Source organism: Marmota marmota, unplaced genomic scaffold (assembly GCF_001458135.2).
Source record: "Marmota marmota marmota unplaced genomic scaffold, marMar, whole genome shotgun sequence".
Lineage (NCBI taxonomy): Eukaryota > Metazoa > Chordata > Mammalia > Rodentia > Sciuridae > Marmota > Marmota marmota.
This window is the reverse complement of record NW_026000079.1, coordinates 2638698-2662545: the sequence shown is the minus strand read 5'-3', so window position 1 is coordinate 2662545 and position 23848 is coordinate 2638698. Positions and strand designations below refer to the sequence as shown.

Genomic DNA, 23848 nt, shown 5'->3' with positions numbered 1-23848 from the left:
GAGTCGCCGGGCGAAGGGGCCAGAGCTGTGAGCGCGGTGCTCAGTTCGCGGCGGAGAAAGCCAGCGTGAACCCAGACCCGGAGGAGCCCCTCGTCCCCGCCCGGCCTGGCCAGGCCCCGCGCTATGGAGTTCCTCTGGGCCCCTGTCTTGGGTCTGTGCTGCAGTCTGGCCGCTGCTGACCGCTACACCGTCTTCTGGAACAGTTCAAATCCCAAGTAAGCCCCGAGTCTCCCGCTGGCAGCCTGGACGCCGGCACTGCCCCTCCCCAGGGTAACTGTCCTGGCCAGCCCCTGACCTGAGCCTAGGGGAGGCAACCCCGGGCGGGAGGAATTCTGTAGCTTTTCTTCCCCTTCACTTTCCCCTCTAGCTGGGAGCACCCCAACCCGGGCAGGAACCTGCCGGTGTCTGCTTGTACGGTGCTAGTTCTGCCCTTCCCTTCCTGTCCTCTGGCACCCCGTCACTCTCAAGTGAGGGACCCATGTTGAGCGTTCCTGAGTATAGACTGACCCCCTTGGCCTCCTGGGATCTTATTCTAAGCCCCCCAAGCATGGAATCTGTGTCCTCCTTGTGTGCCACTTGGGCATCTGTCCATACTGACAGGTAGGTACCTGATGTGACATCAAAAGGGAGCACAGTGCTCAATGAGGCTAACCCTGAAAGGACCCCTGAGAAGGGACCCCAGCCTCAGGTATTAGGCATTCATTCTGTATTTAAGATGACTCTGAGAAGCCCCCCATTCAGGGGTCTTTTGGGATGGCATAAGGGAGGCACATGCTGTGCATGGGTACATTGAGGGAGTCACCCAGTTTTGAGGGTTCAGATAATCCTACTGAAGAGACAGGTCATGGGAAAGAGTCAGAAGGACTGGAAGGGTTTAAAGGGTTACAAAGGGCTTTGGCCAGGAAGGAGTTAATTTCTCCTGGGCAGGTTTAGGGCTGTGAGGCAAATGGTACTGGGAGGAAGACACTCTGTCTGACCCTTTGTTCTTGCCCTTGAGTTGTCTGAAGTTACGGGAACAACATTTGAAGGAAAACAGGAGAGGAGGGTAGGGTAGAGCAGGGAGCAGAGGCCTGGCAGCTGGGGGTGGTGAAAACCCCACTCAGCTCAGCCACCCCGAGCCCTAGCAGGCCTGCCTCCCTGTCCCCTTAAAGAAAAGATACTGTGCCAGGTTCCTCTGGACCTGTGGCATTGGGTTGGGGGCAGTACCCTCCTGGCCATGCTGCGCCACTGCAGCCCATCCAGACCCTCCTGCTCCGCACTCCTGGTTGTTTGTCCTTTGCCTCCTTGACCCAATCTTTTCCTAGTAGTGAGAGAGCAAAGTCCCTGTTTATGCCCATGCCAGGTGTTGGCTGAAGGAGGAGGAGGGGACAGGAAGCCATGAGTAGGGAGGGGGAGACTCTGGCCCTTTCCGTTCCCAAGCTCCCAGGTTTCCTCTCTTTCAGGAAGGAGCCTCTTCCTTGCCCCCTCCCCGCCTGCCCTCCCGACGCCGACGTGGCCCCCTTTCTCAGATGGAGAGCAAGAGTCAAGTGAGGGCTAAGTAGAGGAGATGGTGCTCCATCAAGCACAGTTTCTGCCCTGCCCCTCTGACTACACACACACACACACACACACAGCCATACCCAGGACTAGAGAGGAGCCAGTCTACAGTGAAGTCCATTGGCAACCAAGCTGGGCCCAGCTCGGGGGCAGAGATGAGGTGGCAATGTGCTGGGCGGGTGTGAGGCTGGCATGGTGACTCAGGGCACTGGGCACTGGCCCTGGGATCTCCAGGCCCCAGGCAAGATCAGCGTGGGGAGAAGGGTGGTGCCACTGTGAGCTGGGCCCTGGCCCCAGTGGTGCCAAAGGGGCAGGTGTCCTGCCTGTTCAGACAGCCAGTCAGTCCCCTTTACCTGGAGGTCAGTGCTCTGGGCAAGCCGACACCGGGCTAGCCTGGGGTATGGGGGGCTGGGGGCTCTCCATGCTCAACAAGGTAAATTTTCACAGATTCCCCTGAGTGCTGGGGCGGGTGGATGAGGAGTGAGTCAGTGCCCGTCACGGGAATGGGGGAAAGACGCCAGGCCCAGAGCTGAAATACCTGTTCCGAAATGGCTTCTATGTTTATCTCTCCAGAGAGGAATTTTAAAAGCCTCCCTCTGCTCCTCTCTCTCTTCCTGGGGTGGGGGAGGGGCCCTAGTAAGCTAGTTCCAGCAAAGGCAAGCTGCAGAACCAGGCCCTTAGGGGTCATGCAGACTGGGCAATGGATGCCCACCTCTGAGGCCTCTTGACCTAACTCCTCCCCTGCCCTCCTGCCCTCTTGCCACTCTTACCCAGGGCTTGGGTTTGACTCCAGATGGCAGACAGCTCTGCTGTCTGTCTGGCTGTACTTGGGGGAATCCAGAGAAACTGACCAGTTTGTGTGTGGGGAGATTTCCCCCTGCCTGGACCCCATCCAGGATGGAGCCAGGTGTCTGGAGCTGGGGGGGTGTGAGTAGGCAGTGTGACTGGAGCCTGTGGGTCTTTGGGGGAAGGGAACAGCTCCACTTGGGGAGGAGCGGAGAAAAGAGGCAGCCTCAGGTCTGAGAACAGCATTTCATCAGAGTGAGGTAGTAGGCAGCTTTTGGAGGTAAATAGACTGGGAGTTTGGGGGTGCTCTCAGAGTGGAGGACCTGGGCATAAATTTGAGTAGCAAGAAAGGGAGATTGGAGTGACTTGGTGAAAATGATTTAATTTAAAGGATTAGGGGCTTTATCTATGGGTCTGGGTCTGGTCTAGGGGTTGAGGGAAGGAGCAAACTTGGCAGACTCAGTGGATTGGGGGGGGGTTGGGGGGATGGGAGAAGCATGAGGGGCTCAGCATGAGCATGATAAAGAGAAGGGATTATTTGGATCCTGATTACAGAATGGCCCCAGTAGGTCTCACAGATTGAGATCTACTAGCATTTAAAGGAGCAACTGGAGCAGGATGTGCTGACACACATGTGATCCTAGAAACTGGGGAGGCTGAGGCAGGAGGATTGCTAGCTCCAGGCCAGCCTCAGGAGGTCAGCAAGACCCTGTCTCAAAATTAAAAGGATTGGTGAGGGGCTGGGGATGTGGCTCAAGTGGTGGCGCACTTGCCTAGCATGCATGAGGCATTGGGTTCGATTCTCAGCACCACATAAAAATAAAATAAAGATATTGTGTCCACCTAAAACTAAAAAATAAATATAAAAAATAAATAAATAAAAGGATTGGTGATGTAGTTCAATGGCAAACTACATTCAACCCCCAGTACTGGGGGTGGGGAAGCAACTGGTAGAATAAATTTGAGGATATATTTATGGGTAGAGAAAAGAATAATGAAAGAGCTACAGAAATATTTAGAAGCCCATCATTGGGCAAATACTTGGGTTCCTGAATGCTTTCATATCTGAAACATACTAAGTAGAAGACTATTAGGAGATGATGGTGTTGGGGGCATGTTTGGAGATAGTAGAGAGATGAGATCAAGATCTGTAAATATGGGCTAGGGATATAGCTCGGTTGGCAGAGTGCCTGCCTGGCATGCACAAGGCCCTGGGTTCAATCCCTAGCACCACAAAAAATAAAATAAAATAATAAAGACCCATAAATATTGGGAGTTGATATTTTGGAAAAATCTTTGGGTCTGGAGTGAAATGTTAGGGGTCATGTAAACAGTCTAAGGCTCAAGGCTTGGGCCTGGCTTATGAATGACCATTTGCCTTCTCCCACTCTGCACATGCTCAGGTTCCAGGATGAGGACTACACAGTACACGTGCAGCTGAATGACTATGTGGACATTATCTGTCCCCATTATGAGGATGACTCTGTGGCAGAGGCTGCTATGGAGCGGTACACCCTGTACCTGGTGGAGCATCAGGAATATGGGATATGCCAGCCCCAACCCAAGGACAGGATCCGTTGGCGGTGCGACCAGCCCAAGGCCAAACATGGCCCTGAGAAGCTGTCTGAAAAGATTCAGCCCTTCACATCTTTGCCCTTGAGCCAGGAATTCAAGGAGGGACACAACTATTACTACTTCTGTGAGTGCATGGGAGTCAGGCACATGGGTGCACCTATTGGGGGCACAGTGGCATGAAGCATATGCTTGGTGGGCCTGGGGTTGTGGCTCTGTGGTAGAGCTCTTGTCCACATGTGTGAGGCACTGGGTTTGTTTCTCAGCACCACATATAAATAAATAAATTAAGGTCCATCAACAACTTAAAAAAATATTTTAAAAACAAAGCATATGCTTGGGGACATGCTTAGTGGAGAGTCATATAACACAGGACCCCTTCTAAGCCTGAATTCTATTTTCTTTCACTCATTCATATCACAAATGTGGAGTGAGCTTCTGTGTAGCAGGCACTCTCTTTGGCATTATAGGCATAGATATAAAGAAAACATTTCAGAATCTCTGCTCTCAAGGAAGTTGGGAAGGAACACCCATAGTCAACAGACCATAAGAACAGGGTGATATGGTAGGCATGAGCACAGGAACATTGGGAAAATGGCCTGTGCACCTGCCAGGCTAGGGGGAACAGAAAAGGATGATAAGGGAAATGACTCCAGAGCTTAGGACAAGCAGAAGAGTTTGCTAGGCACAGACACATGTGCAAAGCAAGCATGACCTCTTCAGGGACCTCATAGAGTAGGAGGCACAAGGGAAGTGGAGAAAGATGAGTGTGGAGCGTGGACAGGACAGATTGTGGGAATATAAGCAGTGTGGAGGAGTTTATCGTGAAGGCAAGGAGAGCTGCTTGTTGTTGATAAGAATTACAAGGACAGCTTTGTGCAGAACAGATCCAGGGATCGCTGTGTAGGTGGGCCCTTAGCGGGGGTGGTAGAAAATAGCCCAGGTAAAGAGAAATGTATTATGAAGGCCTCACCCAACTTCAGGCTTAGAGGAGTGAAGGATGGAATATATGGAGGGGACCATGTCCTTGTCTGTGTCCTTCTCATCACCACTGCCAAAGCTGGGAGATTATACTGACCACTGGGTGGGAAGTGGGCAAAAGGTAAGGAGGATAAAATCAAAAGTAGAGGGCAAAGAGGGAATTGAGGAAGCAGGACCAGACACTCTGGGCTAACTTCTTCAAACATTCTTTCCTTAATTCCCTGTGGGTTTATCTTGCAGCTGTACCCATCAACCCCGTAGAAAACCACTGCCTGAAGTTGAAGGTGACAGTCAACAGCAAAATCAGTAAGTGTCTGGCTCCATGGGCCCCCTTCCTCCATCTCTATGCTGGGCTGGGTCTAGTGATCTGGGATAGTAGGGAGGTCCCACTGCCCAGGCCACCCTGTACTCACACCCCTCCGCTTGCCTAGTACAATCCTGATCTACTTTCACTCTTGCCTTCCAGCTCATAGTCCTCAGGCTCATGCCAATCCACAGGAGAAGAGACTTCCAGCAGGTAGGTGGCTCCAACTGGTTCTGGGGCATAGGATGTGGCTTCTTTGCCAGTCAAGGGCTGGGGAGACTCTATTGGGCTGAGGACCAGTACAAATAGGGGCCACTTATCTTGAGGGCATTTTCCATCTCACCTTGCAGATGATCCAGAAGTGCGCGTTCTACACAGCATTGGTCATAGTGCTGCCCCCCGCCTCTTCCCTCTTGCCTGGACTGTGCTGCTCCTGCCACTTCTACTTCTGCAAACCCAGTGAAGATCTGTGCCACACCTGGCTTAAGGATTGGAATTGGGCCAAGGAACCAGGGACAGGCACACCTCATCTGTCCTGGGGCCTGTCTCACAGCTCCAGCCCTGGGAACCACTCCCACCACAAGCATAGGCTGCCACCCAGCAGCCTCAAAACGGGTCAGTATTAAGGGTTTCAGCCCAAAGGAAGTCAACCAGCCTGACAGCGCCATCCCCCCACTTCAGAGGGATGGAGAAATAAGTGGGGACTGTCCTTTCCCTGCCATTCCTGCCTTTAAGCCAAAGAAACAAACTTTGCAGAGATGGCCCCTGATGAGGGTCCAACAGGAACAAAGCTGGAAGGGGCCTGAGGCCATGTAATGGACAATGAGCTTGGCAAAGATGCCCCTCCCAGAGAGAGCCAGGATGCCCAGATGAACTGACTGAAGGAAAAACAAGACAGTTTCCTGCAGGGAGCCAGGTCCAGGAGAGGCAACATGCTTGGGCTGACCAGCATCTCCCAGAAGACTTCTGTCTGTGGGGCTGCCATAGAGAGGTTTGTAGCCAGGCACTGCGCCCTCCCCGAGTATTGGGTCACACTACCTGGAGCTGTGCCAGCAGGGAGGCTGTGCCAACCTGTTCTTAGTGTAACTTAAAGGGCAGGGCCCACGTGTACAGTATCTGTATGTAAACTTTTTGTGTGTCTGCTGATTTCTACAACTGGATTTTTTTTATACAATGTTCTTTGTTTCAAAATAAAGCATTGTGTTGGTTTTTTTGGACGTTCTTTTCTGCCCCTCCACGTTGACTTGTAACCACAGCGTCCCTGCAGCACCATGCTCTGTTCAACATACATCAGAAGCAATCCGATTTGAAATTCTCTCAAAGGTACACACCCCTTATCAGGCCAAAAGGGTGGGGAAATCAGAGTGCTCCCCAGAGCAGTCTCTCGGGTTCCACTCAGCACCCCATTCTGGAAGTTCTTCCGGTCCAACCTCTACCCCACTCCCACCCCCTGGCACAGGGCTTGGCATACCATTCAGGTACTCAAGCTGTCTGGATGAGTCAGGGAAGCTGATGCCAGCTGAGGCATGCGCCCCGCCTCACAGCTCCACGACAGCAGTGGGAAGGACACTTCTCAGCAGCAAGCAGGTTGGGCCAGGGGTCAGTGACAGGGGCATGCGTGGGCTGGGCAGGCCAGTTAATCGACCTTGTGGCTGAAGAGGGAGGGGGACGTCTGACGAAGGAAGACGGTCTTCCCTGGCAATCCCTGCACGTCGGGGGGGAGGGCAACGAGGGGCTCCGGTAACCGGGAGACCCACACTCTGGGCCACCCGCGACCCTGACTGGAGCTCTGGGTGGGAGGCAGGCGGAAGCCCGCTGCCGCGGCTTCTGAGTTCCACCACACCTCGGGCACGTGAGTGAGGCTGGGGGTCCAGGTGCTCCGACGTGGGCGGCCGTGTGGGGGACAAACTCGCAAACCCTCGCAGGGGATCCGCCGGGACCGCGAGGGAGACCTCCGCACCCGGCCTCCGGGAGGCGCAACCCAGGCGGGCGGCGCGCGAGGGCGGAGTGCGAGTTCCGGCGCGGCGCGCGCGCCGTGCTGGGGCTCCGCGGGTTTCCGGGGACGGCGGCGCGCGGGGGCGGGCCGGAGCGTGTGGGGCGGGGCGTCTGGCGTCGCCCGCTACCCGCAGAGCCTGCTGGCGCCGGGCGCCGGGCGCGGGTTCCGACTCCGGCGGCATGGGGCCGGGCGGCGTGGCCGACACGCTCCTTTCCGGAGCTTGCGTGCTCTTCACCCTCGGCATGTTCTCCACCGGCCTGTGAGAGCGCGGCCGGGCCGGACTGGGGCAGGACCAGGAAGTCAGGAAAGGAGAGAGTGGGCAGGGACGTGGCCATAGCCGGGGCTGCGTCCGGAACTCGGGGTCAATGTGGAATCCGGTTGAGGGGACCGGGGTGCAAGGGCGAGGCTGTTCGCAAGCCTGAGGGAGGGGCGGCCTGCGGGCCTTGGGGAGGGTCGTGAGTACTGGGCATCTCCCACCCACCCTTCATCCCTCCTTTCGGGACCCCCTTACAGCTCGGACCTCAGACATATGCAGATGACCCGGAGCGTGGACAGCGTCCAGTTCCTGCCCTTTCTCACCACGGATATCAAGTGAGAGGGGCGACGGCTGCGTTGGGAAAGGCTGTCTTGAGGCAGACGGGGGAAGGGCCGGAGGACGCGGAAGAAGCCGCAGGGGACACCCTTCTACACTCAACCCCGCGGGCCGTATCCCTCCCCTCCGCCCTGCAGCAACCTGAGCTGGCTGAGTTACGGGGTCTTGAAGGGAGACGGGACCCTCATCGTGGTCAACGCCGTAGGTGCTGTGCTTCAGACACTGTATATCTTGGTGTATCTTCACTACAGCCCTCAGAAGGTAGAAAGCCCTCCCTGGAACCCACCTTCCTGGTGCACGCCCTGCCTTGCTGGCAGTGCAAACACTGCTTCCTGGAAGACTATAACAGGTTGGCACTGCCACCTTTTCCTAGAAGGTCCTCCTTCCAGCCTTGCAGTTCTTCCATGAAGCTAGTCTTCCTGGACTCACACATTGCCCCCCATTCTGGCAGGGCTGGTAGTGCTGCCCCGAGCTTCCACCCAACAGGCTGAGAAAGGGCTTCTGTCTCTTGAGAGCTCCTTCAGGGCCAGTACCTGAGAATGAGATGGTGAGCTCATCTTCCCCAATCACACAAGCATATATTAAGCTCCTACTGTGTGTGCCAAGCTCGCAGAAAAAGATACCTTCCCTTCGCTAGAAGGAGTGTTGTGTGGATAAAACTTCTCCTTCAAGTCACTGATGGGAGACAGGCTGTGACAAGCGTAATACTAGAGGTTGCAACAAAGATTACTTTCCCCACTGGAGGATGGGAGAGGGCAGGATGAAGTCATTCCAACAGGGAAGTCAGAGTGCTCCCACACATTTGGAAATAAGACTCCTCTTTTTCACCTGCAGCGTGCTGTGCTCCTACAGACTGCAACTCTGCTGGGGGTCCTTCTCATGGGTTATGGCTACTTTTGGCTCCTGGTACCTGACCAGGAGGCCCAGCTGCAACAGCTGGGCCTCTTCTGCAGTGTCTTCACCATCAGCATGTACCTCTCACCACTGGCTGATTTGGTGAGTGGGGGTGTCCAGGAGGTAGGATAGATAAGAAGGACCAGGCTCCCATAGCCAGAGACTGTGGCTATACTCCAGAGGAAAGGAAGATCCAACCCTGGAAAGAGTCAAGGCAGTAGAAGGGGGAGTGGGAGAGGCAGGAGAGGACTGGTGACATCAGGAAAGGTGTTTGACCTTTGTCCTGAGGAAATTCTTGGACAAGATGGGAGCTTGGCTATGTACCTAGACCAGGAGTGTCTTTCATCCTTTCCCACAGGCCAAAGTTATTCACACTAAATCAACCCAGTGTCTCTCCTTCTCACTCACCATTGCCACTCTCCTTACCTCCTCCTCCTGGTCCCTCTATGGGTTTCGACTCAAAGATCCTTACATCATGGTAAGCAGAATACAGAGGGGGTGACAAGTTTGTACAGTGAAAAACTGGCTCCCCGCCTCATAGCAGCCCTTTGATTTCAGGTGCCCAACCTTCCAGGAATCCTTACCAGCTTTATCCGCCTCTGGCTTTTCTGGAAGTACCCCCAGAAGCAAGACAGAAACTATCGACTCCTGCAAACCTGAGGCAGTTAACCTGACCACTGGGCATCTCAATGCCAACTTGATACCAAAGCGCGCTCCTTGTTTTGGCTGGTCCTGGAGACCAGTTCATGGGTGCAGTACATTGTGGGAAAGAGGACTTTGAGATTAGAGGGATCAAAGAAAGAGCTTTACTTAGATCAGGTGGGACCTAAGAGATGAAATCACTTCTTTTTTTTTGAGAGATTATCTTTTGTAATTATGAAGGTTGGGGTTTTATCTTTAGAATGTGCCTTAAAATAAACTGTTCCCCACCCCTGCCCATCATGGCTTATTCTTTATTCATGATTCTAAACCTGTCTAGTTTGGTGAAGGGTAGACCCAGTTATTCTCAGGCTGGTGAGGTTGGCTCAGAAAAAGTATCTGGAAGAACCAAGAGGTTTTCAAGAGGCCTTAAAAACCAAAGCTTGGAAGTTATAAAGAATGGAAGTTAGGCTTAAGATGTGTTTCCTGTTAAAGAGACCAGGAAAATAACATTTGTATTTGGAGAGTTCTTTTTTTTTAGAGAATTTTAATATTATTTTTTAGTTTTCGGCAGACACAACATCTTTGTTTTTTGTATGTGGTGCTGAGGATCGAACCCGGGCCGCATGCATGCCAGGCGAGCGCGCTACCGCTTGAGCCACATCCCCTGCCCTGGAGAGTTCTTGAGAAGGGGTTTTGCCTTTTTTTTTTTTTTAATTTGTAGATGGACACAATGCCTTTATTTATTTATTTTTACGTGGAGCTGAGGATGGCAAGCGCTCTACCACTGAGCTACAACCCAGCTCTGGGTTTTGCCTCTTTTTGAGCAAAACTGGGGAACACCAACCAGATGCAAAGGTAAAGGCTGAGATGGCCTCAGGAAAGGCATCTTCTCACGACCACTGGTATACAGCATCCGCAATTCCCATTCTGCGTACTCAAAACTAAACAAGAGTTAAAAAATAAATTTGCTCTTTAATGGGGAATGTGAGGGAGGGTTGTCCAGGCGGGAATGGGTTTAGAGTGTCAGAAGCGTAGCCCCCTGCGGGCTAAATCAGCTCGGGCCTCCTGAATCTGGCTCTGCAGCTCACGGGCGGCATCCTCGCAGTCATGAAAAGTGGCCACGCGATACCCCACAGTGCCCAGAGCATAGCAGCCTGCGGACACCAGCAAGTAGGCGGGCAATGGCCACAGGACTTCCCGGCAGGGCGAGGGCAGGTCCAGGCCCAGAGCTCCCATAGTCAGGGCGGCCCAAGCCGAGCCCAGGAGCGCCAATGCCCAAAGCCATTGAGCTAGTTTCGTCATGGTCACTGCGGAAAAAGAAAGCAAAGTTGGGGGTCTCTTCCGACCCACAAATTGCCCTACATTCGAGACCCATTCCCCCTTGCTCCCACGGTCTTCGCCTTCTCCACTAAGCCCTCAAACTACAACCTTACCTCTCGCCTTCGTCCAGCTGTCCGTGCGGTCCTGGCCGCCATCAGCTTCCGGGAGTCCTCCGCAGCTCCGCCCCGTCACCGCGCGGCCTTCTGGGAGCTGTAGTTCTCAGGGCAGCGCTCGGAGCTAGACGAGGTTTCCTAGCAGTCTCTGCTCCGCAAACCATAGGCTGGGTCCCTGGAACTGCTTCCCTATTCCGGGATTCAGCTCCAGCTGGCGTGGGGCTTGTAGAAAGACAGCTCACCCCTAAACGTTGCAACAAGGTGGGAATATAATATGATCCCCAGCGCATTCATTCATTCACTGAAGCATTTCTTGAGCGCCATGGTAGACTGGAGATTAAAAAAAAAAAAAAAAAAAAAGCCAAGAAGATGGAGCTGGTACTCTATAATGGTAGAGTTTTTGATGTTATTTTGTTTTGTTACCAGGGATTGAACCAGGCGTGCTTAACCACTGAGCGCATCCCCACCTTTTATTTTTTATTTTGAGACAAGTTCTCACTAAGTTACTTAGTGCCTAAATTGCAGGTTTAGGGCTGGGTTTGGACTTGTGATCCTCCTGCCTCAGCCTCCCGGATTGCTGAGATTACAGACGTGCCCCATAGCACCAGGAGGTGATAGAGTTCTTGCCTATCATGCACAAAGCTCTGGGTTCTGTTCTCAGTACCAAAACACACAAACACACAGTTCCAAGAGGCTTGAGAAGGAGGGGAGAGGGAAGAGGGGAAGGAGTCAGGAAAGCCCTGAATTGATAACTAGCCATGATGTCTTGAGGTAAGTATTAGGAGCTTGGTGGGTATGGTTTTTAAAAGTAACGCACAGGGGCTGGGGTTGTGGCTCAGTGTTAGAAAGCTCACCTAGCACACGTGAGGCACTGGGTTCAAACCTCAATGAAATAAAGATATTATGTCCACCTACAACTAAAAAAATAAATATTAAAAGAAAAAGAAACGCACAGGGAGAAGGACTCCAGGAGTTATGTCCTTTAAGAATAGAAAGTAAAGGGCTGGGGTTGTGGCCTAGCACGTGCAAGGCTCTGGGTTCCATCCTCAGCACCACATAAAAATAAATAAACAAAATAAAGATATTGTGTACAACTAAAAAATAAATATCTAAAAAAATAGAAAGAAAAATTACAGAGGAATTATCTGATATCTTTGATCGTTTAAGGTATTAAAAAAAAAAAAGTGTGGTGTCTCACGAGTTTGGCAGAGCCAGGCGCAGAGGCACAGCCTGTAATCCCTGAGGCTGAGGCAGGAGGATCAGGAGTTGAAAGCCAGCTTCAGGAAAAGTGAGGCACTAAGTAACATAGTGAGACCCTGTCTCTAAATAAAATGCAAAATAGGGCTGGGATGTGACTTCAGTGATTGAGTTCCCCAGTGCCAAAAGGGCGGGAGGTGGGGGGGGGGTGGGGGGTAGGCATGGTGGTGCATGCCTATAATCTCAGCATCTCTGGGGGCTGAGGCAGGAGGATCATAAGTTAAACACCATTCTCGGCAACTTTGCAAGGCCCTAACCAACTCAATGAGACCCTGTTTCTAAAAAAAAAAGGCTGGGAATGTGCCTTGTGGTTAAGCAACCCTGGATTCATCCCCAGTACCAAAAATAATATAATAAAATAAAAGGGCTGGGGATGTGGCTCAGTGGTTAAGTGCCCCTGGGTTCAATCCCTGGTAACAAAATAAAATAAAATAAGTGATGTAGCTCAGTCATAGAACAATTGCTTAGCATGTGTAAGGCCCTGGGTTCAATCCTAGGGGGGAAAAAGATAATAAGTTAAATGATTATAATAATAATCAGAAGTAGTAAATAAACATTCTGAGCAGCTATGCTATTATGTGTCATGCCCTGTACAACACTGTCATGTTTAATTTTCACAACATGCTGCAGTCGGTATTTTCATATCCCCATGTATGAGCAAGGAGACACAGAAAAGATAAAATGCAAGTAAATTGCCCAAGGTCAAACAGATAGTAAGAAGCCATCCAACTCAGAGGTATATTCTGGGCAAAAGCACTCTGCTGTGTTGCTGGTACAGAAGTGGTCAGATAGGGATCATGGTAACAGCGAGCATTCACCAATTGATTTCTAGGTGCCAGACACTGTGGTGAGTGCTGTAAGTGCATATCTCATCCACTCTTCACAGCAACCATATGAAATAGGTACTGTTATTATTTCTGTTTAACAAATGAGGAAACTGAGGTGCAGCCCAGACAATCTGACTTCAAAACCTGCTTACTTTACCACTACAATACACCATCTCCCTCTCCAGGTCTATGAAACAGAATAAAGAGGGAAGAAATTGATAAGCATCTATACCAACTTAGCAGGATAGAGGTGGCATCTTGAGTGAGGAAAGACAGATTCTGAAACCTCATATCTTATATTAAAATACTCAGTGCATTAAAAATATATTAATATCATGCTCCCATCTTATCTAGTTTGGATCTGAAATGACCCCCCAAAGGATTATATGTTGAAAGCTTGGTCCCCAGTGCAGCAATGTTCAGAGGTGGGGACTATGGGGAATGATTGGATCATGAAGACACTGACTTCATCAATAGACTAGTGCATTGATGATTCAAAGCTGAATGGACTACTGGGAGGTGGGACCTAACTGAAGGGAGTGGGTCCTTGCTAGTGTGTCCTTAGGAACTATATATTGTCCCTGGCCCCTTTATTCTCCCTCCCTCTGCTTCATGCTGCCATGAGGTGAGAAGCTTTCCTCCTCTATGCATTTCTGTCCTGAAGTTCTGCCTCATTTCAAGCCGAAATCAATGGAACCAGCCAACCATGGATTGAAACCTCTGAAATTGTGACCCAAAATAAATCTTTCCTCCTTTTTTTTTTTTTTTTTTTTAAATTTTGAGTCAGGGTTTCGCTAATTTGCTCAATTGGCCTTGACTTACAGTCCTCCTACCTCAGCCTCCTGAGTCACTAGGATTATAGGCATCTTGGCACTTGGCTAAATTTTTCCTCCTCTAAATTATCTTTCTCAGATATTTATCTTATCACAGTAACAAAAAGCTAACATACTGCCAAGATGCCAACACACATACACACAGGGGTGTAACTCAGTGGTAGGCAACTTGCCCAGCATATGTAAGGCCCTGGGTTCAATCTCCAGACACACACACACACACACACACACACACACACACACACACAGTGGAGCCCTACATATGCTACAAGAAAATGTGTGCATATTTCCCTAACAATCAGCTCAAGCATCATGTCTGCTAAGCAGCCTCCTTGGGCCTTGGGCCTGTCTTGGGGGTTGGTTACCACTCTGTCCTCTGTGCTCACACTGAGTCTCTTCTATAGATGGGAGTAACCATGTTGAACTACAAGAGATTTGTTTCCCTGCCCAGGACCATCCTGTCTCTAGAACCAAGCACAGGGTGGGAAACTCAGTAGGGTTTCTATAAATGCAGAGAAGGACAGGTTAGCATTTGATGTTTCCCAGAGAAACTGACCCAGCTTCCCTGGTCCCTTGGTCCCTGGTCCCCTACTCCAGAGGTTCCAGTCTACCACACTCAGGGTCTTTGGCCATAGAAAGCACTGGGCAAAAGCCAGAAAATTCTTAAGGTCCAACTCCTTTCTCCTCAAACCTTTTGCAGATCATCACCCTTCTGTCACAGCAGGACAAAGAACATGTGGTGACCACAGGGTATGGGAAACAGGGTAGCTTGGGGTAAAAAATTGGGCTTTTAGAGCCCAGTGGTCCTGGGGATGGATCTTGGTTTCTTCCTTTATTTATCTGAGTGACCTTGGGCAAGTAATTTTAGCTTTTTGGACCTCACTTTTCACAGCTGTTCAATACAACTAATAATTGATCCTCTCTGGGTGTGGCAATACATGCTTATAATCCCAGCAACTCAAGAGGCTGAGGCAGGAGGAACACAAGTTCAAGGTCAGCCTCAGCAACTTAGCAAGACCCTGTCTCAAAATAAATAAAAAGGACTGGGGGTATTGTTTAATGGTAAAGTTCAATCTAGTACCCAAAACAAAAGCAAACAAAAGACAACCCAATGTGCTATAGGTAGGGTGCCTAAAACAATGTGTGATATTTGGGAGGCATGAGTGTGTATTAGCTACACTTGTTGTTATGTACACTTGCCATCAGTTACGTCTCAGGGCTGAGGATGCACTTTAGCCCTGCCCTGGCTCCCCCTCCTACCATCATTCACAAACTGAGTGAGCTAAGTTACTTCTGCAGCTGGCCACACTAGTAATTGTTGACATTTTCTGCTCTTTTTTAGGGTGGGGATACTGGGGATTAAACCTAGGGGTGCTTTATTACTGAGCTCCACCCCCAGCCATTCTTATTTTTTTTATTTTGAGACAGGATCTTGCTAAGTTTCTTAAGGCCTTGCTAAATTGCTGAGGCTGGCCTCAAACTTGCAATCTTCCTGCCTCAGCCTCCTGAATCACTGGACATTTTCTGCTATGACTACCTTTGGTTAGAGAGGGAGACAAATTCCAAACCCAAGAGCCCCCATAAAAGATGGAGAAATATGCAAAACTAAATAGGTCCCAGAGGAGGGGAGCTTGATCTGTCTGGGGAGAGGTTTTAAAGGGGCCCAGAAACTTCAGCTGATTCTAGAAAGATGAGTAACCATTTCCAGTTGAAAAGGAAGCACGGGAGGCCAAGGAAACAGTCTGAATAAAGGCACAGAGGCATAAAAGTCGGTGGTGAGTAATCCTTTGTGACCATCTCTGGGACAAAGAATACTTCATGAGGTTGGGGGAGAGGTGGCAGGAGATGAAACTGGGAAAACTGGCCAGGGCCAGGTGATTAAAGACCCCTTAAATGTATTTGTATTGGGGGTGAAGGGTTGGTGCCTCAGGTCAGTGGTCCCACCCCATGGTCCCCATATGTGCCTGTACATCATGTCAGGCAGTAGGACTTGGTGACCACAGTTGCCAAGGTGATTACTAGGACCTTGGGGAGGGTTTCAGGTGGTCAGGTTACATTGAGTCCATCTCTGCCCTTAGGACACCCATAGTTTCATAGCAGCAACAGGACAAACACACATATAATCAACAAAAACACATACTTACAAAATTACAGATGGCTCTAAGGGAAAATGGGAGATGAGAGACTGTGCACTGATTGGAGAAGGGGCTGGTGAGTCAGGGTTCCTAGATAAGGTAACCCAGAGCAGACAGAGGAAGGAAAAGATGACAGCCTAGGGGAAGAGGGACCCAGAAACAGGCTTGAGCAATCTAGAGGAGCATCTGGCTCCTTCTGAGAATTTTGCAAGATGGAGCTGAGTTTCAGCAAAGAGCTCCAAGTGTAACCTGGTGCGCTGTCTCAGCGCTGTCTCGTTTCAAGAAATAGCTCTTCCCACTGTGCCACGTGCTGTCTAGATACCTGAAACTGGCTGAGTCATAAATGGGTGGGAGATGGAGTTCAGTGCAGAGTGCTTGCCCAGCATGCACAAAGCCCTGGATTCAATCCCTAGTAAGACAAAAAACAAAAGTCTTGGACCAGATAGAGCTGAGTAGTAGGAAGCTTTCCTATAATTCAGGAGGTTGAGGGCATCCAGCTGTTTCAAGGAATTTCTAGGGTTGTGTAATGACACCCCAGGGGGCCCCACCCCTTTAAAACCCTTGAGACAGCCTGTGGTCAGCCTTCAGGGAAAGTCTTGACCCAGAAAAGGGAGAACCTAGAGGGTTTTTTCCTATGGGATCCTGTGTGGGCAGGAATTCTGCCCTTTAGTCTCCCAGACACTGTAGCCTCTGCCTCAAATGGAAAAGGGACCCTCCCCTGATCTTCTCTTCCTGTTATTTGAGATGAGACGTCTCAGAGACCGGCTCCTCACATTACAGGAGTACCATTTGGCTCAAGACTTGTCACACAGGGCCTCAATTTTATACTTCTGGTGTTATCACCAAGTGCAGTTACAATCACATTGTTACTCTAGAGAACAGAGAGAAAGGGGCTTGCTGTAAAACTGACCTTTTTTTTTTTTTTTTGGTGGCACTAGGTATTAAACCCAGCAGGGTCACTATACTGTTGGGCTACATCCCCAGCCCTTTTCACTTAATTCCTCTTTTATTTTATTTATATTTTGAGATGGAACCTAGCTTACAGCATGCTAGGCAAGTGCTCTGCTCACTAAGTTGCCCAGGTTGGCCTGAAACTTGTGATCCTCCTGCCTTAGCCTCCTCCTGATTCACTGGGATTACAGGCATGTGACACCACACTGGGCTTGATTTAATCTTTTTTTTTTTTTTTAATTTTAATATTTATTTTTTAGTATTTGGCGGACACCACATACAAACAAAGATGTTGTGTCCACTGAAAACTAAAAAATAAATATTAAAATTCTCTCTCTAAAAAAAAAAAAAAAAGTGTTAATTTGGGGCTAGGGTTGTGGCTTCAGTAGAAGAGTGCTTGCCTCACATTTGTGAGGTTCCATCCTCAGAACCACATAAAAGTAAACAAAGATATTGTGTCCATCTGAAAAATAAAAAAATAGTGTTAATTTGGGCTGAGGATGTTTCTCAGTGTAGAGAATTTGGCCAGTATGAACCAGGGCCTGGGTTCTACCCCTAGCATCACACACACACACAAAGTGTGTTAATTTCTCAAATGCAGACATGCTTGTTTTCCTTTTTAAGTGTATCTGGAACCTCCAAAGGTGGTAGGACCTGGACTTCTCCAGCTTGCAAAGGACCTGCCTCCCAGGAAGCATTTGCTAAGACTTTGAAACCTGCTGCAGAGGTTGGGGTGGACAGGGCTGCCTCTGGGAGCCCAGGGAAAGCTCCAGGCAGTAGCCATTCTTCCACTGGTTTGCTCTAGACCCTCAGCTCCAGGTGATGGGGGTGGCTGATTCCAGGGCCACCTGGGGGGCTTTTCTCTCTGCCTCTGCAGGAATTCAACTATACAGCATTTACAGTGCAGTTGGCTCCCTGGGAGGGATGGATTGGGAGCATAATCTTGGCCCTGCCTCCCCAGGCCCCAACCCAGGAACCTTTAGTTGGCTGGGAAGCCAAGAAAAGTATTTGAAGGGAGCAATTAAGCACCCTCGAAGTGCCTGCTCCAGGGTTCTGACCATTGTTTATCTAGGAGGCAGTCCTGTTAGTGACCCTAAGTCCAGGAGGACTGTGCCTGGGGCAGGCCAGCCCAGAGGTTCCCCTGGGGCAGGGCCTCTGGCCTGCCATTCTTTCAGGATTCCCACAGCGCCCAAGCTCCCCCACCCCCAGTCTCACAATGAGCTTTAATGCGCATTTCAACTGAAACTTTTCCCTTTGTATCTCTCTGTGTCTCTCAGCCTCTCTGTTTCTACTGGTCTCTGGTTCTCTGTTATTTCCCAACATCCTTCCTGAGCCCCTGGGGAGCAGAGTTGGGGGGCCGGGCAGTGGGAACGGGACAGCGTCCTGTTCTCACCAAGGACAATAAGGGCCGGAAAGGGCTGGAGCCAAGGTCTGGTGCAGACTCCCCCTCCCTGCCTGCCCTGGGCGCCCCAGACCCCGCCCGGAGCCACTGGCATGACCTAAATGTCAGGCACCCTGCATACTAGTGCCAGTCCTGGGAAATTCAGCCCTACCAGGGTCGGAGAGCCTGCTTGCCCTTGGTCTCACCTTCCCATTGCCCTCCTGGAGGGTGGCATCACCTTCTGATCCACTGACTGACTCCTGGGACACTCAGACAGGCTTCCATTCTCCAGCACAGACACCCCCCTCCCGCCCACATTATTTACTCCCGTTTCCCGAGCTAGTAGCGGGTGCTGACGGGTGTTGTGGCCACGTGTGAGGGAGTAGGAGGAAACATCTGGTTTCCCTCTGTCCTCCAGGAATGCCACACTCTCCCTCAGGTCTACTGCCTCCGGGGTGGAGCAGAACCCCAGGGGACCAAGGGCCAAGAGGTTAGACCTTTACTCTCTCACCTGGCTCTCCGGAAGTCCTGGTGTCCTCAGGCCCCCTTACTTAATGATAGTGATTAGGTGGTTATGATGCCCCTGCCAGGGTTAATTGGCAGGTCAGGTGTAAGCAGCCTGCAACTAGGCACCACAGAGATAGGCTGGGTGGAGAGCTGCAGTTGGCGCCGACCTGCCTTGTAAATGCACCCATTCCCCAAGGAAGGGGGTCATCATTCCTGGGCCACATGCTACCCTGGTCCTACAGAGATTCCTTGGCACTGCCTCCTGGCCCCTGCTCTCTGGGTCCTCTTTTTTTGTGTGGGATTGAACTCTGGGAACTGGACCACTGAGCCACATCCTAGCCCTATTTTGTATTTAACTTAGAGACAGGGTCTCACTGAGTTGCTTTACACCTCATTGTTGTTGAGGCTGGCTCTGAACTCCTGATCCTCCTATCTCAGCCTCCCAAGCCACTGGGATTACAGGCCTGTGCCACCGCACCCAGCACTTTGGGTCCTTCTTATCCTCCCCTATCCACAGAGGATATTGGCTGTCAGGCCCCACCCAATCCATCCCAGAGTTATGTCTACCTGGACTGGGACCTGGCCCTCTGTCCGCTGCTCCCACTACAGGTAAGGAGAAATTCAGTTTGACAGTAAGACCTAGAACCAATCCAACCTCCTCAGAGGCCCAGGGCCCATTCTGGGCCATAACCCTCCTCCCTCAGAGGATCCTATAGATCACAACCCTTCTCGCTCCTCACATCAGTGGGGGAGATGGAGCCTAGAACTGCCATCTTCTCAGGGAGGCTGTTCTCCATTGAGCTGTGTGTCTGTGTGTGGTACTGGGGATTGAACCCAGGGCCTTGTGCATGTGAGGCAAGCACTCTACCAACTGAGTTATCCCCAGCCCTCTGCACTGAACTCTACCTCTACTCCCAGCCGAGGGATAGAACAAAAGACTTCATTGTTGCCTTCCAGCCAGGCACAATGGCAAACACCTGTAATCCCAGAGGCTCAGGAGGCTGAGGCAGGAGGATCATGAATAGTAAGCCAGCCTCAGCAACTTAGCAAGGACAGAAGCAACTCAGTGAGACCCTGTTTCTAAATAAAATATAAAAAAGGGCTGGGTTGTGGGTCAGTGGTAAAGCACCCCTGGATTCAATCCCTGGTAACCACCCTGCTACACACACCTAAAGAAAAAAAAAGTTTCCTTCCATAGCAAGACCTCAGCAAACTCTCATCCCTGGTTCCTAAGGGATAACTTGCTGGGGAGGGTGTTGCTAGTCTCCAGAAGATAAACCCACAGCGCCCTCTGTTGGCATCTTGGGGAAACTGCTTAGCATTCCTTCCTGGGCAGGGCATAAAAGGCAAGAAGGTTCTGGGGCTCAGCACACAAATGGGAGTGGGGCAGGGTAAGGTGGCCTCTTAACCCTTGACCAGAATCCTTTACTTCCTTCTTCATCTTCACTGGGATTTCTTTCCTAACTTAGGTACCTCCCATGTGCAGAATTCTGTTCTGGAAAGGTGGAAGGGTAAGTTCTTTTATTTAACCAACTCACCAATCTTCTGCCCAGTTTCAGGCATGTGGCAAATACAAAGCTGATCAAGACAGGTGTGCACCTAAAGCCCACACCATCCAGTAGACACCCAAGTACCCTAAAGGTTAGGCACTCTGGACAGATTCACTCCTCATGACAGAGTAGGCAGGGCAGGACCTGAGCAGTCCCTGGCGGGCCTCATTCCATCAGAGGTTGCTTGGGGTGGAAAGCTGGAGTAACAAGGCCCCACAGGGAACCCCACTGCAGCACTGGTGTGAAGGGCTTTTCTCCAACTCTTCTGTTCCGAGATCTATTCCAGTTCTGACAGACAGGGCTTCCTTCACTGCAGCCTCATGGCTCTTACCAAAGGTCACGATTGTGGATCATTCATACACTTTTCCACAATGAGACTCTCACAAGTAAAAGCCACTCCAGTATCTACCAAAGCGCCCAACCTGACAGCACTCAATAAATATTTGGCAAAATGAAGGCTAAAGCTGAGTGCAGTGGTACACACCTGTAATCCCAGCTACTTGGGCAGCTGAGGCAGAAGGAACGCAAACTTGAAGCTGGCCTGGGTTACTTAGTGATATCCTGTCTCAAAATAAAATTTTAAAAGGGCCTGGGCTGAAGCTCAGTGGTAGAGTGCTTGTCTTGCATGCATGAAACTCTGTGTTCGATTTCAGTACTGCAAAAAAGAAAAGGGGGGAAAGTTTCCCCATCCACAAGGTCTCAAGAGTAGGCGCCTATCTGTCTTAACATTTACATACCCAGCAGGCATTGTTAGGGGAGGCCCACAACATAGCACAGCTCACAGAGCTACAAAGAATCAACTTTATTAGACATTTGTGGTTAGTTTCTCTTCTTGCCCTTGCCGGTGACTTTGGCGGGTGTGAGGACTGGAGCTGTGGCCTGGTACAGAGTAGAGGAGATCTTGTTGATGTAGTACAGACCAACCATGGAGAAGATGAAGCTAGAGCAGGGTAGAGACAGAAAGACCACAGCATCACTGGGCATGCTACCAGCCTACTGCCAGGGCAGAGTCTAGCTTCAGGGAAAGAATCCAAGTTCAGGACTGGGAAACTGGGAAAACTAAAGGAGGGAACAGAGGGAGAGCTACATGGGGCGGGGGAAGCCAGGGTGATATACCCCTTACCCAGCTGTCAGGCACATACCAGGTGGTGACACAGACTCGGTGGATGAGGCCAGATGCAAAGAGAGCCAAAAGGAGGCAGAGGAGGACTAAGGAGACAAGAAGGGACAAAAAGAGTCAGGTGGTAATCACAATGGAAACCCAGGCATTTGTCCACAAAGCCTGGAAATCAGAGGCCCCCTGAATCTTGGGAAACCTGCTTGGAAGGGCGTGGCATGATGACAGGAAGAGGACTTCTAATGGTCTTCACAATGCTTAGAACACTAGCTCTGCCCAAACCCACTAAACTTCCTAGCTTGCCTCAGCCCGAAGAGCAAGACTTGGTCCCATTTAGGAAGGGGGTTAAGGCCTTTCCAACAGATGCCAGCTAATGAGAATCAATTCGTTAAGCTGGCTGACTAGTGATGGAAGTTGAGGGACTTGCTCCCTGGACACAAGTTGGGAGACTGATTGTCTGGATACAGTCGTTTATTGGGGCAGGAAAGGACCTTAAGATATCTGGAATAGGACAAGAGAGAAGGTGGGAGGGCAGAAAGCAACGGCAAACAGGCCCATCTGCCCAGCCAGGGAGGGCAGGGAAGCCAAAGAGGAACAAGAATCTTGCCTCCCCAACAATGGTTCCTTTCAGAAATAAATGAAAATGGTACACATGGGATCAAAATGTAACAGAGAGAAGTCCTGGGACTTGAAAGGAGCTCTGGAAGCCTGCAACAGGGCTAGGTGGAGAGAACAAGAACTAGAGGTGGGGGGGCAAGAAATGAGGGCAACAATGACAGATCTGTCTTATCAGATGGAGATTTCACATGAGGTGGCATCTGCTGTGAATTTCTGAACATGTGGCATTCCTTAGGTGATCTGGCCTTAATGCCTAATTTGCTTTATGAACTTAATTCCCCATAAGTAATCAAATCATCAATTCTAAATTATAGGAACAAGTAAGGATTATTCCAAACAGAAAACAATCTCAGAGTTATCCCTTCTGCCATAAAAATTTGGTGTATGTAATACTTAGGCTCTTCACAAATTCCCTCAGTAGAACTCACTAATTTGGGGTCAATTTCACATCAGAACCCCTCTGAACTTGGTCCTGCTTCCTCTTCTGGATGAATGCCAAACATGAGCCCACACTTGTCTGTGCGCCTGAAACCTTCCCTGGAACTGGTCCTGGCTTCCAGAGGCCTTCTCTTCCAGCTGAATTCAATGTCATGAGCTAAGTTAGATACTCAATCCAAAAGTATCTTCAGAGAGTTGAGTGAACTTCTTTCTTCTTAACCACCTTTACCTTCTAAGCACTTAGAAATTCGGTGTCATGTCTGGGGAGGGTCAGAGAGGAGAGGACTCAGACACTTACTCTCAGGGAAGATCTTTGCTTGGAATCCTTTGCCAAAGACCAGATTCTCCAGATTATTGAAGGCCTGCGTTGAGTTAAGGAGAAGGGAATACAACAGGGGCAGAACTGGGAGGTGACCAGGGAAGGGCACAAGTCTACGTGGCCCTCCACCCTTCCAGCCCCTAAACGCTCCTCCCCTTCCAGCGCAGGCAGGATACTGTGAGAGAGAAGACGAAAAGGCCGGAGCCCAGCAAGCCCCCCTGGATGGTGAGCCACTCGGTGGAGGCCAGCTGGCGGCTGTACATCTGCATCCCTGCGAAGAGCAGCAGGGACAGGAGAGAGGACAGAGCCAGCGAGGTGCCGGTACCCACCACTGGAAGGGATGAGGGAAGGGACCGAGTCAGGCTCCGCCCCCCTCCAGGAGTCACAGGCACCTTGGGTCGGTCCGGAGCTCGGCAGGCCGACTACTTCCCAGCACCCAGGGCTGCAGCCGCACTCCCAGCCCCCCTCATCCCGCAGCGAGCCCCAGGAACTCCTCAACCCAGGACTGCCGACCCCTCCGGTCCCGTGGAAATGCCCGCTCCCTAGAACCCGGAGCACGTCAGCTTTGACCCGAAAGGACTTGGAAAGCCGGCCCGCCCAAACTCCGACCCCCACTAGCCAGGCCTGGGGATCCCGTCGGTCCTGTTACCCATCATGCCCCTGCAGTGGGTCGGATTCGAGCCTCCGGCCAAGAAAGAGGAGAGCCGAACTGGGCGCGGTTAATTGTGCGCATGCGTCAGCGCCCCATGCGGACTGGCTTCACCCCACCTCTTCCTCTTTCTCCCTCTCGGCGCCGGCACGCAGCGCCCTCTTCTGACAAGGAGGAAATAATGCGTCTAGGAGCATCCTCGGCCACCGCCCTGGTCCACAGCCTTCCCCTGTACCCAGTGGGTCCGCCGCCTCTCAGTACAAGCTGCACTTACGTCTTCAAGTCATTGGGCACATGGCCTCTATCCTGTAGCCCATCAGTGTCTTCTCTGCCGTTCATTTATGTCACCTCTAGTGCATGTTCCTAAACCTACCTGCCACGCTTACTGCCTCAACATCTCATGTGGGTTCTTGCCCAACCCAAACTGAAGCGCTCCCAACCTGGAGCTCATCTTCCTCTAAAACTAGCCTCTTGCTATACTATGAGGAAAAATAAGAGCTAATGAAGAATTCTAACATCAGACATGCAAA

At 50.9% G+C, this 23848-nt stretch overlaps 4 protein-coding genes across 19 annotated transcripts; 2 read left to right on the top strand and 2 right to left on the bottom strand.

Moving 5' to 3' along the window:
• Positions 1–13: 13 nt before the first annotated feature.
• Positions 14–6396, top strand: Efna1 (ephrin A1). Its single transcript, XM_015502793.2, has 5 exons — positions 14–215; positions 3726–4021; positions 5116–5181; positions 5342–5392; positions 5530–6396. The coding sequence occupies exons 1-5, from the start codon at positions 124–126 to the stop codon at positions 5640–5642; spliced, it is 618 nt and encodes a 205-aa protein (XP_015358279.1). The 5' UTR covers positions 14–123; the 3' UTR covers positions 5643–6396.
• Positions 6397–6539: 143 nt separating this feature from the next.
• Slc50a1 (solute carrier family 50 member 1) lies at positions 6540–9598 on the top strand. 11 transcript variants are annotated; one of them, XM_048814755.1, is made up of 6 exons: positions 6808–7031; positions 7689–7766; positions 7905–8028; positions 8602–8763; positions 9126–9139; positions 9220–9598. In XM_048814755.1, the coding sequence occupies exons 2-6, from the start codon at positions 7705–7707 to the stop codon at positions 9440–9442; spliced, it is 585 nt and encodes a 194-aa protein (XP_048670712.1). In that variant the 5' UTR covers positions 6808–7031; positions 7689–7704; the 3' UTR covers positions 9443–9598. The 11 variants fall into 11 exon arrangements, with proteins under 11 accessions (XP_048670714.1, XP_048670707.1, XP_048670712.1 ...); XM_048814751.1 differs by lacking the exon at positions 6808–7031 and adding an exon at positions 7262–7434; XM_015502788.2 differs by lacking the exon at positions 6808–7031 and adding an exon at positions 7267–7434 and having other exon boundaries at positions 9020–9139.
• A 657-nt stretch (positions 9599–10255) lies between these two features.
• Dpm3 (dolichyl-phosphate mannosyltransferase subunit 3, regulatory) lies at positions 10256–10610 on the bottom strand. Its single transcript, XM_015502787.1, has one exon. It carries the CDS (start codon positions 10603–10605, stop codon positions 10327–10329), a length of 279 nt encoding a protein of 92 aa, XP_015358273.1. The 5' UTR covers positions 10606–10610; the 3' UTR covers positions 10256–10326.
• A 10354-nt stretch (positions 10611–20964) lies between these two features.
• On the bottom strand, positions 20965–23746 carry Krtcap2 (keratinocyte associated protein 2). Of its 6 annotated transcripts, none has more exons than XM_048814762.1 (6): positions 23593–23746; positions 22846–23000; positions 22649–22712; positions 22341–22488; positions 21320–21386; positions 20965–21117 (listed from the first exon to the last, which is right to left on the bottom strand). In XM_048814762.1, exons 2-6 carry the CDS (start codon positions 22936–22938, stop codon positions 20983–20985), a joined length of 507 nt encoding a protein of 168 aa, XP_048670719.1. In that variant the 5' UTR covers positions 22939–23000; positions 23593–23746; the 3' UTR covers positions 20965–20982. The 6 variants fall into 6 exon arrangements, with proteins under 6 accessions (XP_048670719.1, XP_048670717.1, XP_048670716.1 ...); XM_048814760.1 differs by lacking the exon at positions 23593–23746 and adding an exon at positions 23319–23472; XM_048814759.1 differs by lacking the exon at positions 23593–23746 and adding an exon at positions 23289–23385.
• Between the last annotated feature and the right edge of the window lie 102 nt (positions 23747–23848).

What these genes read in the sequence shown, in the direction of transcription:
- Efna1 (XM_015502793.2), top strand. Translation starts at nt 124, where the DNA reads ATGGAGTTCCTCTGGGCCCCTGTCTTGGGTCTGTGCTGCAGTCTGGCC. An exon ending in TGGAACAGTTCAAATCCCAA is followed by an intron (nt 216 to 3,725) that starts GTAAGCCCCGAG and finishes GCACATGCTCAG; the next exon opens with GTTCCAGGATGAGGACTACA. An exon ending in ACACAACTATTACTACTTCT is followed by an intron (nt 4,022 to 5,115) that starts GTGAGTGCATGG and finishes TTTATCTTGCAG; the next exon opens with CTGTACCCATCAACCCCGTA.
- Dpm3 (XM_015502787.1), bottom strand. Translation starts at nt 10,605, where the DNA reads ATGACGAAACTAGCTCAATGGCTTTGGGCATTGGCGCTCCTGGGCTCG.
- Slc50a1 (XM_048814750.1), top strand. Translation starts at nt 6,692, where the DNA reads ATGCCAGCTGAGGCATGCGCCCCGCCTCACAGCTCCACGACAGCAGTG. An exon ending in CATCGTGGTCAACGCCGTAG is followed by an intron (nt 7,973 to 8,601) that starts GTGCTGTGCTTC and finishes TTTCACCTGCAG; the next exon opens with CGTGCTGTGCTCCTACAGAC. An exon ending in TCTCACCACTGGCTGATTTG is followed by an intron (nt 8,764 to 9,019) that starts GTGAGTGGGGGT and finishes CCTTTCCCACAG; the next exon opens with GCCAAAGTTATTCACACTAA.
- Krtcap2 (XM_048814759.1), bottom strand. Translation starts at nt 23,325, where the DNA reads ATGATGGGTAACAGGACCGACGGGATCCCCAGGCCTG. An exon ending in CGACGGGATCCCCAGGCCTG is followed by an intron (nt 23,001 to 23,288) that starts GCTAGTGGGGGT and finishes CATCCCTTCCAG; the next exon opens with TGGTGGGTACCGGCACCTCG. An exon ending in CGAGTCTGTGTCACCACCTG is followed by an intron (nt 21,118 to 21,319) that starts GTATGTGCCTGA and finishes ACCCTGCTCTAG; the next exon opens with CTTCATCTTCTCCATGGTTG.